The sequence below is a fragment of the Caretta caretta genome, chromosome 6 (assembly GCF_965140235.1).
Source record: "Caretta caretta isolate rCarCar2 chromosome 6, rCarCar1.hap1, whole genome shotgun sequence".
NCBI lineage: Eukaryota > Metazoa > Chordata > Testudines > Cheloniidae > Caretta > Caretta caretta.
This window is the reverse complement of record NC_134211.1, coordinates 17,706,886-17,720,810: the sequence shown is the minus strand read 5'-3', so window position 1 is coordinate 17,720,810 and position 13,925 is coordinate 17,706,886. Positions and strand designations below refer to the sequence as shown.

Sequence of the window (13,925 nt, the reverse complement as noted above, 5' to 3'; positions counted from 1 at the left end):
AGCGTTTTATGTTGGCAAATCAGTTGGGCAATAATGATGAAATGTTATCCCTTGGCATTACATAAAGCAGTGAATTTCATGTCTTTCCTGTATCTGATGGGGCTCACTTAGTCCTGTGTTTTTGAAAGATTGGCTTATTTTGATTAGTGTACATCGTACATAAATGTTAGGAAGGAGAGCAGAAAAGCGAGCAGCTCTGACTTCCTCATACCAGCCATTTACACAGTGTATCATGGTGATGCTTGAACACTGTAATCGTCTGAGACCAGAAGTAAAAGCCCTCTCCCCCAACCCCTATATGATGGCTGCTAGTACAATAGCACATCCTTGCCTAGATTTCAAGCTCTCTGGGGCAGGGACTGTCTTCTTTGTTAGTTGTCTGTGCAGTGGTATATCGTGCCTGGCGCAACAGATCCCTGATCCTTGACTGAGATTCCCAAATAATAATAACCAAGCGTACCCAAAACTTTTGGCTTCTCTGGGCCAGCGATGCTGTGGACTCCCTGCCCCACACGCCATCACCTCTACAATAGCCTGGATTTTTTTCCTTGTTCACCAAGTATCTATCTGCCACATGGCAATGCAGCTTGCTTGACAACTAGGCTGCCCATTTCAGGGATTAATTTTTTTTTCTCTGCTCACTAGCCCAAATCCCGTGCTTGGAATGTGCATGACATTGAAAGTTCCAAGTGTCACGCTTTAGTTTCCTGGGTCTGAATGCTGCTCTGGCAAGTCAGACCTTAAGAGAACATTGCAGTCTTTTCCAGCTCGGCCTTTTTAACCTTCTTTCAATTGAAACCTATCTGTCTCGATGAGGTACTTTTATGACCCCCGTTACCACAGTATCTGAGTGCCTCACAATCTTTATTTCTCCTCACAACTCCTCTGTGAGGTAGGCAGTGCTATTCTCCCTACTTCATAGATGGGGAACCAAGAGACTGAGTGGCTTGCTCAAAGTCATGCAGGAAGTCTGTGGCAGAAGAAGGAATGGAACCTCATCCTCCTAAGTCCCAGGCTTGTTGCCCTAACCACTGGGCCACGCATCACCTCAAAGAACCTAGTTTTAGCAATTAAAGCTCTGATTCTGCAAACTTACGTGCTTGGCTACTCACTTGCAAAAAGTTAAGCATTGGCATAATAAGTGTTTGAAGGATCAGGTATTAATACCGTCTCCCATGAACTTCTAGAGCTAGACCAGTGCTTTGGACCACTGAAAGCCAAGATTCCAAGCTTCTAGACAGAACCCTGTGTACTCTGTGACAAACTGGACCTAAATTCTGCAATAAGATCCCTGGACTCTGCCACATTCTGGTGTGGCAGACTGGAAATTCAATGGCCATTACCTTTAAACAAAAAATTTGATTTTTAAAAAATATTAAATACAACCATAGGTAACTGCCAGTCCAGCAGCCCCCAGGGTATTTCTTTTCATGTTAAATTCAATTTATTTTTTGCTGTCCCCATATTTATAGTTTTCAATAGGCAACTGATATTGGTATTGACAAAGAGTAATTGAACTATAGAAGTTGCCAAGGGTTTGGTGTGTGTGTGTGTGTTGGGGGAAAGCTGGAAGTTTTGGCAGTTGAGCATGACCCTCGGTTTGTTAGGTTTGTAAGTTTTAGCACTGAGGAAGGGGTGGGAGGTATTGTGGGATAGGCACATTAGCTGGCTATTGCTAAAATGATTAATGGGGAAATAGTTAACAATGTTCACATCTACATCACCTTCTTCAGGATTCAGAGTTAACACTCATTGAGCTGAATGAGGTGATTTTTTCTTCTCAGAGCTACTGAGTCAGGCTCTCTGCAGCCTCAGGAAAATAACATTGCATCTCTTACACTTGGATGGCATTTTCAAGGTTGTCTTCACAACCATGGGAGATAGAAACTTTCTAATTAAAAGTTTAGATTCTAGATCACAGTGTGAGAGAGGGTAGATTCTGCAGCAAATTCCATTGCTGTGTAATACACAGGGCCCTGCTTCTAGACAAGATAAAGTACTGACAACTGAAATCATATCTGAATTGAAATGGGAGGGTGGGAAGAAGCCTGATAATCAGAATGCTGTGATCATATGTTTAAGTGGCTAGATATCTTATGATCTGGGAGAGCTAGAAATAAATGGACAGGAAACTGGGGAGTCCTAGCTTTCCAGCAGTATATAGCAATAAGCTCCATCCAAGGAGATCGTGGGATGGAATCCATTAAGACTGTCACTGATCCTCTGTCTGACCGTGCTTTTTTAAGCACTGGTGTAGGGGTTACTATAACAAGCCCTGTCCTGTCTCTGACATTTTCACTGAACCCTGGAGCTTTCTGTCCACGCTGGTGCCATGATATATAAATCTGACTCTATGGAAAATGTCCAAAGTCCAGAGGGTGCCTTTAAGGATGCAGTTGAGTTAGTTTGGAAAATGTAGCTTTTCTTAATCACTGCAGCAGAAGTGAGCAGTTGAGTGGCCATCACCTTTTGGCTTTACCTGTCAACGTTCCCTGGAGTGAAATCGCCTGTTCTTGATTTACTGCTGGGTTTGTTTTTTCTCTAGGGGAAGTGCATCTTGTCGGCTTGCACGTCCAGGCTTTGGTGGAAGCTGGTGTTAAAGCAAGAGACATTGCTGTCATTGCTCCTTACAACCTCCAGGTGAGCACACAGTACCCCCTACACAGCTTTTCAAGCTGAGTGTAGAATGAATACACCAGAACAAATCCAGATTCGTTGGTATTTTAGAATAGTACTTAGTATGTTAAAGGTTCAGAGCTCAATAACCAATCCTACCTAACTCTCCCTAGTATCCTCATGTTGCAGATGAGGATGCTGAAACAGAGGGCCAGCCCTCTGCTGGTGTAAATGGGTCTCACTTCAGGGGAGCTGAACCAATTTTTACCAACTAGGGATCTGGCCCAGCAGGATTAAGTGACTATTCCAAGGCCACAGAGGGAATCGGTGTCAGAGATGGGACTGGAACTAAGGTGGTTCTTCACTAACAGTCCCATGACCAGTCCCTTGGGTAATAGTCCTCCCCCTTAGGATATGCAAGTTCAGGCATGCATGAATATGGAGGAAGGCGGGCACCTTCCAGGCGGGGGAGATATTGTTTTCATCCTTCTTATCTTGCATTTACCTTGTCCTTAATATGTGCATGTCCTTGTTTTTCAGGTGGACATGCTAAGAGAGCATCTTTGTCACCGATATCCAGAGCTGGAAATTAAATCTGTAGATGGCTTCCAGGGACGGGAGAAGGAGGCTGTCGTGCTCTCCTTTGTGAGATCCAATCGGAAGGGTACGTGTTCCGTGCTGGACAATATTTTGGGGGAAGAGAAAGCTTGATCACATAAGGAAATGGGAATCATTTAACAATGCAAAATTCTGTGTTGCCAATTCTCGTGAGTTTTTTATTGCAAGCCTCTTGAGAGCTGGTGTTTTTTTTCTGAAGTCCTGGCTTTTGGAGCCATGTGATTACCTGAGAATCACAGCTCTCTTTTTTTAAAACAAGTAACTTTGTAGCCCTCATTATTGCAGAGAAAAGCTTGAAACTATGAACCCCAAGGGCTCACACAGCAGAAAGTAAATAAGAACTCAACATGTATTATTTTTAAAATCTCATGATCCATACATCCTCAAAAAGTGAGGAGAATGGCTTGACTCACCATTTTTGAATCCTTTGGGTTGGCAGTCCTGCACTCACATCACTGGCTTCCTACTTGGATGCAAGCCCCAGGCATTCCCCACAGAACACTGAGTTCCTGGGGAAGCCTGTTATTTGCAGGCTTCCTCCCTTAGAGAAAGAGCAACCCGAATCTGCTATTGTAAATAATGCATAACACTGTTTGTTTTCAGAGAAAATCTAGGGCAGAAAATTGGAGTCTTTCCTATCAGTGAATACAGCGGAAGATAATAGCTGAAATGAGGCTAATCACCTGAAGCTGGAAGTCTTCTTCACTGGAGGTTTTCACAAAGAGACTGGGTAGCCATCTGTCTTGGATGGTTTAGACACAACAAATCCTGCAGCGTGGCAGGGGTTAGACTAGACGACCCTTGCGGTTCCTTCTAACCCTGTAGTTCTTCTTAGACTCAATCTGCTGAACCATGTAATTGGGGCCCATTGCAACACATCTTGCGCTAACTGAACCATAAGGATTATCATTCAGAATCATTTCTATAGCACCATAAATGTGCATCCAGAGGTGAAAGTAAGCCGGTACGGTACAGTACAGTGTACCGTCAGGAGCCAGTACACAGCTGACCGTACCGCAGGGGGCAGCTTCCCTAGGCCGGCAATTTAAAAGGGCCTTGGGCTCCCAGCAGCGCCAGAGCCCCTAGCCCTTTAAATCGCTGCCAGAGCCCTGGGGTAGCAGTGGTGATTTAAATGGCCTGGGGATTTAAAGGCCCCGCCCCTTCTGCCTGATGCCCCGCCCCTTCCACATGAGGCTCCCCCCAGCTCAGGACCCCAGCCCCTCCCTTAAATTACTTACACCCCTGTGTGCATCACACCTTTCAGACACAGAGCGAGACCCAAAGGGCTTACGGTCTAAGACAGTTACAGAGGAGACATTGAACAGTGGTTAGGGAAAGGGAGGGGTGCAGGGTTTGAAGAGTGAGAGAAGGAGTTGGGAAGGATTCATAGAAGAAGTGTGATTTGAGAAGAGGGGGCGTCAGTGGATTAGAACAGGCTGATGACTGAAAGCCATTAGTAATCAGGGACTCACTGCCATGTGACGGCTCTCGGTGACTTACCCAGAATGAATTCAGTATAGGTGGCTACATCCCCAAACTCCCCATCACAGTCTGCCCCTGTTGTCATCTAGTTGGCATCTGAGCAGAGGCGTCACAGTGGGTGACAGCACTTCACTAAGGACAGGAGCCCAAGTCCTATTTCCCAAGGTGTGTACATCACAGAAACCCCACACTTTGACACTGCTGGCAGCCTCTGCCCAGTGAAGACCAGCAACCAAAACGCCAGGTCATGGAGCACAGAGACGTGGTCACACGCAATTAGCTATTAAAATCCAATGTGGCTTGATTCGTTCTGTATTGTGATCCTCAGGTGCTCAGAATGAAGCTTGTCACCTCGATCTGCGTAACGTTTATTTTTCCAGTTGTCTCCGATTTATCCATCGAAGCAGGAGACTTGGGAGCCGCCCACACTGGCCTTCTCACTAGCTGAGCTGAGTCATTCTGGCATTTGCTATCTATTATTACTGCTCCTTGAGAAAATAGCCAGAGAGCAGAAATAGACTGGGGATAATCTCCTACGTGTTTGCTATTTTTAACCCTTCGTGTGTGTGGGTATGGGGGAGGGGGTGTAGCTTGGGATTGGTATATTTCTCTGCTTGAGAAAGTGAGACTAGTATCGATAGCTGGAGACAGACGGTGGGTGGGCAGGTGCCGTGAAGGCTGATTTCTGCCCATGTGTCATAATCCTAATATGCAGCTTCCCCTTCTATTTCAGGCATTTCCTGCTGTTGCTTTCCTGAGCCCTGATTATAATCCATTCAGACAGTAGCTCTTGTATGCATTTATCTGTTCTCTGTCACCTGTTCGCTATATAAGGATTGTTAGTTCCATTTAGCAGATGGTGAAACTGAGGCAGAGGTTGAATGATGGGTCCAAGGCCATAGAGGGACTTAGCAATAGAGCCAGGACTGGAACTCCGGAGTTGTTGCCTCCCAGCCCCATGGTCAGGCCACTAGATCCTGTGCTCCCTACTATCTCACTCTGCAGCCAGTACAATATCTTGGGCCAAATCCACAGCTGGAGTAAACCCCTGGAGTTCCAATGATCTGTGCTGATTTACACCAGCTGAGGGATCTGGCCTTTAGTATGGAAACATTGCTGTTTGCGTGGCCAACCACCCATGCTGTTGTTTCTGATGGCCCAAGGGGTTTTGTGTTTTATAGGCGAGGTGGGTTTTCTCGCTGAAGACCGGAGGATAAACGTGGCCGTGACTCGGGCACGCCGCCATGTGGCAGTCATCTGTGACTCACGAACCGTCAGCAGCCAGGCCTTTCTGAAACGGCTGGTGGATTATCTGAGTGAGCATGGGGAAGTGCGGACAGCCTTTGAGTACCTCGACGACATCGTGCCAGAAAATTACTCTCACGAGAACTCTCAGGGTCATGGCGAGCAAGGGGCAGGGCCTAAAACCAGCACAACCTCTGCTCTGAAACCTCCATCTGAAGGCCGGAAATCCAAATCAAATCCACTGAAACCATCCACACGCAAGCCAGCAGCAGGTCCCTTGCAGAGTGTGAAGGAGGCCAGGGTGGAAAGACCAGAGATGAAAGACAATTCAGGCAAGTTCAGAGCCATGATGGTGGAGTTTCTGGAGAGCAGCGAGATGCAGTTGGATTTCCCTTCATCCTTAAACTCGCACGACAGGATGCTGGTGCACCAAATGGCCGAAGAATATGGGTTGCAGCATGTAAGCACCGGGGAGGGGAGAGAGAGGTACATCAGCATCAGCAAGAGAACCACCACCATCAGCTCCTCTCCAGTGAATGCGGGTGGCAGTGAGCAAACCCTGCCTGCCGAATCTCAAAGCCCTGCAAAAGAGGCGCTAGCCCTTGTCAAGAAGGGAGGAAACAGCATAAGCTCTGGGAAAGTGGATCTGAAAACGCTGCACCTGGAGAGAATGCAACGGGAAAAAGCCAAACAGGAAGAGAGGGTCAGAAAGAATCAGGAGCTGAGCACTAATTTGCAGGAAATAGCTGGAAGGAAACACAAAAATGAAGCCAAAGGTAGGCCCCTCCTTCCGGGGATTTCCAGGGCTTTTCCGCTTTAACGCTTTCCCCGCCTTTAGGAAGATTCACTATTTCCATAGCAAAAGCCAATCACACTGGAGGCTTCCCATTGTCACTGCTCCCTGGGCTCTTCTCAGAAGAGCCGAAGAAAATTAAGGTGCCCAGCTCTCGCTGAAATTCAGTGGGTGCCTAACTCCCTTAGGCTGCTTTGAAAATCCCAGCCTAAGACTGTAGCTATGTCAGACCTCTGAACATTGCACTGCTTTAGTAAAGTACTCCCAGCTACAGCCTGTTTCTCTGCCTCTGCTCAGGGATAGAACAGGCCCTTTCTGAATAGCACCCCGTTTGGCCTACACGGGGAGAAAAGCACCGTGGCACGGCCAGGGTTGGCCTGGGTCAGCTGGCTCAGGGGGTTGGGCTGTGTAGACATCGAACGTCTACACGGCAATTTTTCAGCCCCGGAGCCTGAACCCAGCGAGCCTGAGTCAGCTGACCCGCTAGCCAGGGGTATTCTATCCCCAGAGAGACGTAGTCTTGGACAGTTGCCATGAGATGGGGGATTCAGTAGAATTATTGACCATCCTTAAATGGAGGGCGTGCAGGGCTCTCATTAATTCCCTGCGTTTCCCCTCAGGGGGTGAGCTTTGTATGCGTCCATAGAGTATCTGACTTGACTTTCAGAAAGGTCACTGATGCTCATCTCCAAAGAAATAGCTCCTAGACGATCACAGGCTGGGGCCTGGATCTGTTTGTTGTGTAGAATGGTTTGGGAGCGGCACTCACCTGCTTAGAAATAGGCTTATTGACACATGGGGCAAACGTTGGCGTGTCGGGGATGACGAGAGACACATGGGGCAAACACTGGCGTGTCGGGGATGACGAGAAGGAGCAAGAAGTGTTTGAGGCTTAAGGCCACATGAGTCTTTAAACCAATGGCCAAGCTCCTCTAGCACAAGGAGCCCGCAACAGTCTTGTTTCAGCATTACCAGTGAGTGTCCTAACAATGCCCAGTCAGCGGAAGGCAGATAAACACCAGGGTGGTGAAGAAAAACAGAGTATGGGAACAATCGGAACGGGTTACAATCTGAGATGTCTGCTACCTACTGTTACATCTCCACTACCATGCATGTGTGTCAGTGGCCTATGCCATTTGGTACATCTCACTGTCGTATGTGGCTCTCCGCAACTGTTCTTGCTGATCAAGTCTGGTTGGCAGCGTTTTGGGGCCAAATCCTCTGCTGGCGCAAATGGGCGAACCTCTCTGGAATCTATAGAACTGCATAACACCAGCAAGGAACGTAGCCCATTGTCTGTTGAGTTCATTTGATTATGTTCAGGTAACCAGTTGGGTTTTTCCCTGGACTTCTAGGAAAGACTGTGGTTAAAACCAGAGCAGACAGCCCAGCTGAGGAAGATATCGATGCCCTGATTTCTGCTGCAGTGAAAGCTGACAGTATATGTGGTTTCCCCAGGTGTCAGGCCAGCGTTACCACCTTGGGACAGCTCTGCCTGCATTGCCACCAGCACTACTGCCTCCGCCATCGCGTCCCGGAGGTATGAGCTGTGTGTGTCGGCCGGGTGAATGCAGGGGGCTGAGCCGTGCCAGGAGCTGGCCGTCTGCTTGGTCTCTTGGCCAAGCTTGACCCAAGATGAATTTTTACTAGCTGGGATTGTGGAAGTGACTTTCCCAACTGAACATTCTGAGGCCGATTTCCTTAGCCTTGCTCTTGGCTTCTCAGAGAAGTTTAAAATGAGGGCTCTGCTCCTGGATCTGAGCACCTTTTCGTTCCGGAGGAAACCCTCTACATCAGGAGCATTTGTAAAAAGTGAATGCAAAGAGCGTACAGGTTTTGTTAGCCGTACACAGGCTACAAAGTCCTCCTGGTGGTAGCTGCTTCTCTCTTACTGATCTCTGACATTCACATTTCTAGAAAATAGAAATAGAAAAAAAGAAAGGATGATCTTGGCACTGGATTGGGGATCTGAAAAGGTGGATTTCATTCCCAAGTCAATTCGGGCTTGATCCTGCAGAGCTGCTGAGCACTCTGGCCCCAGTAAAGCAAAGCATTTAGGCATGTGCTTACGGGCTTTGCTGGATTGAGACCAGAGTGCTCAGCAGGATCAACCCTTAAATTCTCTTGGCTTCAGATCCCCATCTGTAAAATGGAGATAATAGCACTTCTGTCTCCCATCCTTGGGACTGTGTAGGTCAGGGGTGGGCATACGTTTTGGCCCAAGGGCCACATCGGGGTGCAAAATTGTATGGAGGGCCAGGTAGGGAAAGCTGTTCCTCCCCAAACAGCCTGGCCCCCACCCCCATCCGACCCCTCCCATTTCCCGCCCAATGTCTGCCCCCCTCAGAACCCCCAACCCATCCAACCCCCCTTCTCCTTGTCCCCTGACCGCCCCCTCCCGGGAACCCCGCCCCTAACCGCCCCCCGGGACCTCCCCCATCCAACCCTCCCAGCTCCCTGCCCCCTGACTGCCCCAACCCCTATCCACACCCCTCCCCTGGACAGGCCCTCCAGGACCCAACCCCCTATCCAATCCCCTCTGTTCCCCCTCCCCTGTCCCCTCCGAAACTCTGCCCTATCCAAACACTCCCTGTCCCCTGACTGCCCCCCTGGGACCTCCTGCCCCATATCCAACCCCCCCGCTCCCCGCCCCCTTACCATGCCACTCAGAGTAGCATGTCTGGAGCCGCACCGCCTGGCCAGAGCCAGACGCGCTACCCTGCATGAGCGCGCAGCCCCACCGCCCAGAGTGCTGGCGGGGCGGCGAGCTGAGGCTGCGGGGGAGGGGCTGCGGGCTTGCCTCCCCAGTGGGGAGCTCAGGGGCCAGGCAGGACGGTCCCAGGCTGCAGTTTGCCCACCTCTGGTGTAGGTAGGACAGTATCTAACACCCTGGAGCCCCAGTCTCCGCTGGGGAACCTAACCACTACTGCAATACTGGTAATAACCCTAATGCAACCAACGCTCACCCTGCTGGAATGTGAGTGAGAAAGAGAAGCGAGGTTATGGTTAGCCCCCAGAGAGATGAGAAAATGGAGCATTTGCTCCTGTTGGTTTTTTACCCAGGGCTTTGTTTTGTGTCTTAGCTGTTTGGACTGATTTGAATTGTTTTCTGTTGATGGTAAAAAAAATCTCCTTTCACCTTTTTCTCCAGCAGATACTTGAGAAAGGTTTTACTTGCTGTCAAGGTTCAGGTCCAGCATGTGTTTTGTTTCCAAGCATGGGAAAACACTTTTTCCCCGATCTCTGGTTTTACTATTTTTATATGTAAGAAGTGAACAGGGTGTACAATTGTGCATGTCCTTGGATTCAGTTACTAGACTATGCCGTTAGAGAGCACTTAAACCCAGATCTGAGGGTAGGCAGTGTAACAATGGGTTAGCGCTGAAATAATGCAGCTCTTTGGAGTCCTTTCCCTCCCACTGAGTCTGAGTCACTTCCTTTCTGCAGATCTCACCTCAAAACCTTTCTTTCCTCTTCAGCTCACAATTAACACTCAGGCCTTGTCTACGCTCTTGGGGGAGATCAATCTAAGTTACACAACTTCAGCTACGTGAATAACGTAGCTGAAGTCAACATACTTAGATCTACTTACCGCGGGGTCCACACTACACGATGCTGACAGGCGTCTTCACTAGACCCGCTAAATCAACTGCCGATGCATCGATTGCTGCGCATTGATACCCCGGTAAGTGTAGACAAGCCCTCAGTGTTCTTGCTGTCCATGGCATCTTGATGTAGAAGATGCTCCTTAAAACCCTCTACCTATATTAATATCAATGCTTAAGCACTGAAGCATGAGGTTTAATATCCCTTCAGAATTTTTGTTGTTGTTAATTATAACAACTCAGGATAGTCTTGAAATTAAAGGAACTAGAGATTTACCCATTGCTGCCAGGGCATAGCTGGGATATGAACCCAGAACCTTTGGAACTGGAGGCCAGGGCCATACATGTAAGTCACACAGGTAGTTAGGGTTCAGAATTGAGTAAACTCAAGTAGCTCATGGTCACTGGTTCTAAACTTCCCTGTTCTCATACACCTAATCAGTTCCTCCCTTTCAGTAAGTAGATCTGAGGAAGCTTCTCCTTGTTTGGAGATTTTGATTTCTGATTCAAAAAGTTGTGTCCACATGTTTGGCTGAACAAGTTACCAAGCCAGTCTCTGTAAACTTCCTCCATGCTACTCTTCCAATGCACCCGAGTCTCCGTATTCCTAGACTGGCCTTCTCCTGAGCAGGCTTCCTGCTGGGCCAGATTGCATGGCAGTTTGATCCAGTTTCCACCAGGAAATATGAGGATACCACCAAATTGATTTGTCATACATGCCACGCCCAGAATCTGCACTCAGCTCTGCAGAGATGAAAAGCGAGTACATATGAACTGCCTGTGCCACCCTGTCAGATATTCATAGACTTTAAGGCCAGAATGGATAAGGGACTGTTATGATCATCTAGTCATCATCTAACACAGGCCGTTACATCACCCAGCAGAGTATCCTCTGTACTTCTAAGAACCTAGCTGGTTCTATAAACTGTCAGTGTAGATTATTCCACTGAAAAAACAAGATATATTTCTATGGCAAAGAATATTTGTATTTTTGTTAATTCAGAATCTAGTTTGGACAGAATTTCATTTCATGCAGAATCTAATTGAGATCCTTTCTTTGATGAATTGTAATGAAGAATTAAATGGGAATTAATTGTAAGGATAAAATCTGCTTCACTACCTTTTTGTTGCTTGTTTATTTGGGTTCAGCAGGTCAGACTTTAGTCTGATCTAATAAGGGGCCAGGCTTGCCATTAACATCAAACCAAACCTCTTAGCTCCAGTTGGGATTGATGTGCATGTGGGGACTGAACAGTGTTTATAAAGGGTCCAATTTTTTTTCCCAATAAAGACCCCAATTCAACAAAGCACTTAAGAGTATGCCTATCTTAAACACATGTGTAAATCCATTCCTATTCAGCAAAGCCCTTGTTAAATCCCATTTAATGGGATTTAATATGTGCTGTTTAAGAATTTTGCTGAATAGGCTTGATATTATTCAGTAGTTTAGGTACATGCTTAAGTACCTGGCTGAACTGGGGCCAAAGTCAGTGACAAAACTCCCACTGATTTCAAATGGTACCAGATAGGGCCCCAAAGGTCCCAAAATGCCGATTTAAATGACTTTGTGCAATTCCTTATTTAATCTCCCTCGGTGATCTTTAGATGATATACATCATCTAAGTGAAGATTTTTGTAACTGTCAGCACTGCAAGCTGTTGCTGGCATCTGAAAACCCAGCTGTGTTCTCTCTCTCTGGCCATGTAAGCCGTGGTTACAAAGACTCCAGAGTAAGAATTTAGATGGAAGTAATTTAAGTGGCAGTTGCATATGGCAGATCAGAATCCAGTTCTTTATTCCTTAACATTTCTTATTTATATTATTGTAGTTCCTAGGAGTGCCTCAGTCATGGACCGTGACTCCACTGTGCCAGGCGGTCTACAAACACCGAATAAAAAGATAGTCCTTGCCCTAAATAGTTTACCACCTGGCCCTGTAGTGCTAAATGGCAAAAATGTTTGTCATGTCAGTAAAAGAATCAGGTAATATGACTCTAAGGGTCTGTCTACACTGGGAAAATGTCAAATTGGTTTTAAAATAGGTTGAACTAACCCGATTAGATTAGTTTCAGCCTGGTTTTAAGTGATTTAAGGTGGCCTGACCCTGTCTTACAGAACCAGTAATGATCTTAAAAAGAGTTGAGTGAATCAGGCCACCTTAAGCAGAGTCTTCACTACAGTTCTGTCCAGTTTTGAAACTGGTTTAGCTGACCTGATTTTAAAACCAGTTAGAAAATTTTCCCAGTGTAAATAGGCCCAAGCACACAGAAGGGGCAGATATTTGAATAAAAGGTGCCTTTTTTTCCCCCCAAAGTCACTTTTCTGACTTTAAGTGCAATACCTGCTTGATAAGACCTATTTTAGATGCGTTCCCTCAATGAGAGCGAAAAGAAATAGCGGACGTTAACACCGCAGGTTAGAAAACAGAGTTAATATTTCACCAGATGGTATAAGAGAAGTTTAAAAAATCAGGTGACTCAGATGATGGAGCAATGATCTCCCAAAATGTTTAGACTTTGTGAAGGAAATACTTAAGCTGTCTAAAGGATGATTTAATTACTGTGTGTATTCTATCGGGCAAATGACTTGTGTATTTTGTTTCTGAATTAAAAGAGCTATAAATAACCAGTGGACATTTTTATGGACTGTGAAGTATGCTCAAGCTTAGAAGTCTGTATGAGGAACTTCAGGTTCTAACAATGCCACTCATTCATAAGGCATCTTCTGGGTAACATCTCAGGGCAGTTCCAGGTCTGCCACCAAAATTATTGTTTTGTCTCCTACAGGTTCATGGGTGTGGGGAGAAAGCCAAAGCACAAGCTTGGCAGAGAATTAGCAGAGAAGGAATTCTCTATGCTGGGAGTGGATCAAAAGACAAGTCACTGGACCCAGCAAAAAGAGCTCATCTCCAGAGGCGCCTGGATAAAAAACTTAATGAATTGACCAGCCAGAGAAAGAGCAAAAAGAAAGACAAATAAAAATGACGGATTTGCTTTCAGTAGAGTCTGAATTCCATCATGTTTCCCTTTTGGGACTGATATTCCAGTTGAACACACAGGGATGTGAAAAGCCAATGGAGATCTTAAGTCTATGGCCTTTGTAACTTGAGTTCTTACTGTGCTGAAGACAGAAAAAGGACCTTTTCATTTGGAAGGGTGTAAAGCTTAGAGCTGCTCTGTGACTGTATGATGTGCTGCAAAATAAATATCAGTCAAGACCAATCTAAAATGCATGGCTGGTAAGGGTGGGGTAGGGGAGGAGGGAAGGTGATTTGCTTTGTTTGGCTCATGGTAATGTATACGGAGAGGATGCATGGAATTACAATAAAGAATGGTATAAAACCCCGTAAGCAGTAAGCTGTCAATGTGACATTTCATTGTGGTACTCTAATAAGAAGTTAAATGTCCATGGGTTATGATATGAGAACCTCATAACCAGTGGGGTGGGAACAACTTAGCCTCAGGTGACTATGCATTAAGGAAACAACAGAATAAAAATCGTATAACCAATTCAGTTTCTCCAGCTCAGAAATCTCACTTGTGTACTGAAGAACAAACAAGATTTTTG

At 46.5% G+C, this 13,925-nt stretch overlaps 1 protein-coding gene across 2 annotated transcripts in view; it reads left to right on the top strand.

The window, feature by feature from the left end:
* Positions 1–13,714, top strand: part of IGHMBP2 (immunoglobulin mu DNA binding protein 2) — an 88,958-nt gene extending 75,244 nt beyond the window's left edge. The window contains exons 11-16 of one of the 2 annotated variants that reach the window (XR_007357004.2): positions 2,546–2,640; positions 3,157–3,280; positions 5,898–6,737; positions 8,110–8,294; positions 10,234–10,439; positions 13,145–13,273. Coding sequence is in view for 1 of the 2 variants with exons in the window: in XM_048852216.2 (XP_048708173.2) it covers positions 2,546–2,640; positions 3,157–3,280; positions 5,898–6,737; positions 8,110–8,294; positions 13,145–13,336 (1,436 nt within the window). In the remaining variant the exon portion in view is untranslated. Of the gene's footprint in view, positions 1–2,545; positions 2,641–3,156; positions 3,281–5,897; positions 6,738–8,109; positions 8,295–10,233; positions 10,440–13,144 lie in introns of both variants that reach the window. The other variant, XM_048852216.2, reaches the window with a different exon arrangement.
* The last annotated feature ends 211 nt before the right edge of the window (positions 13,715–13,925 follow it).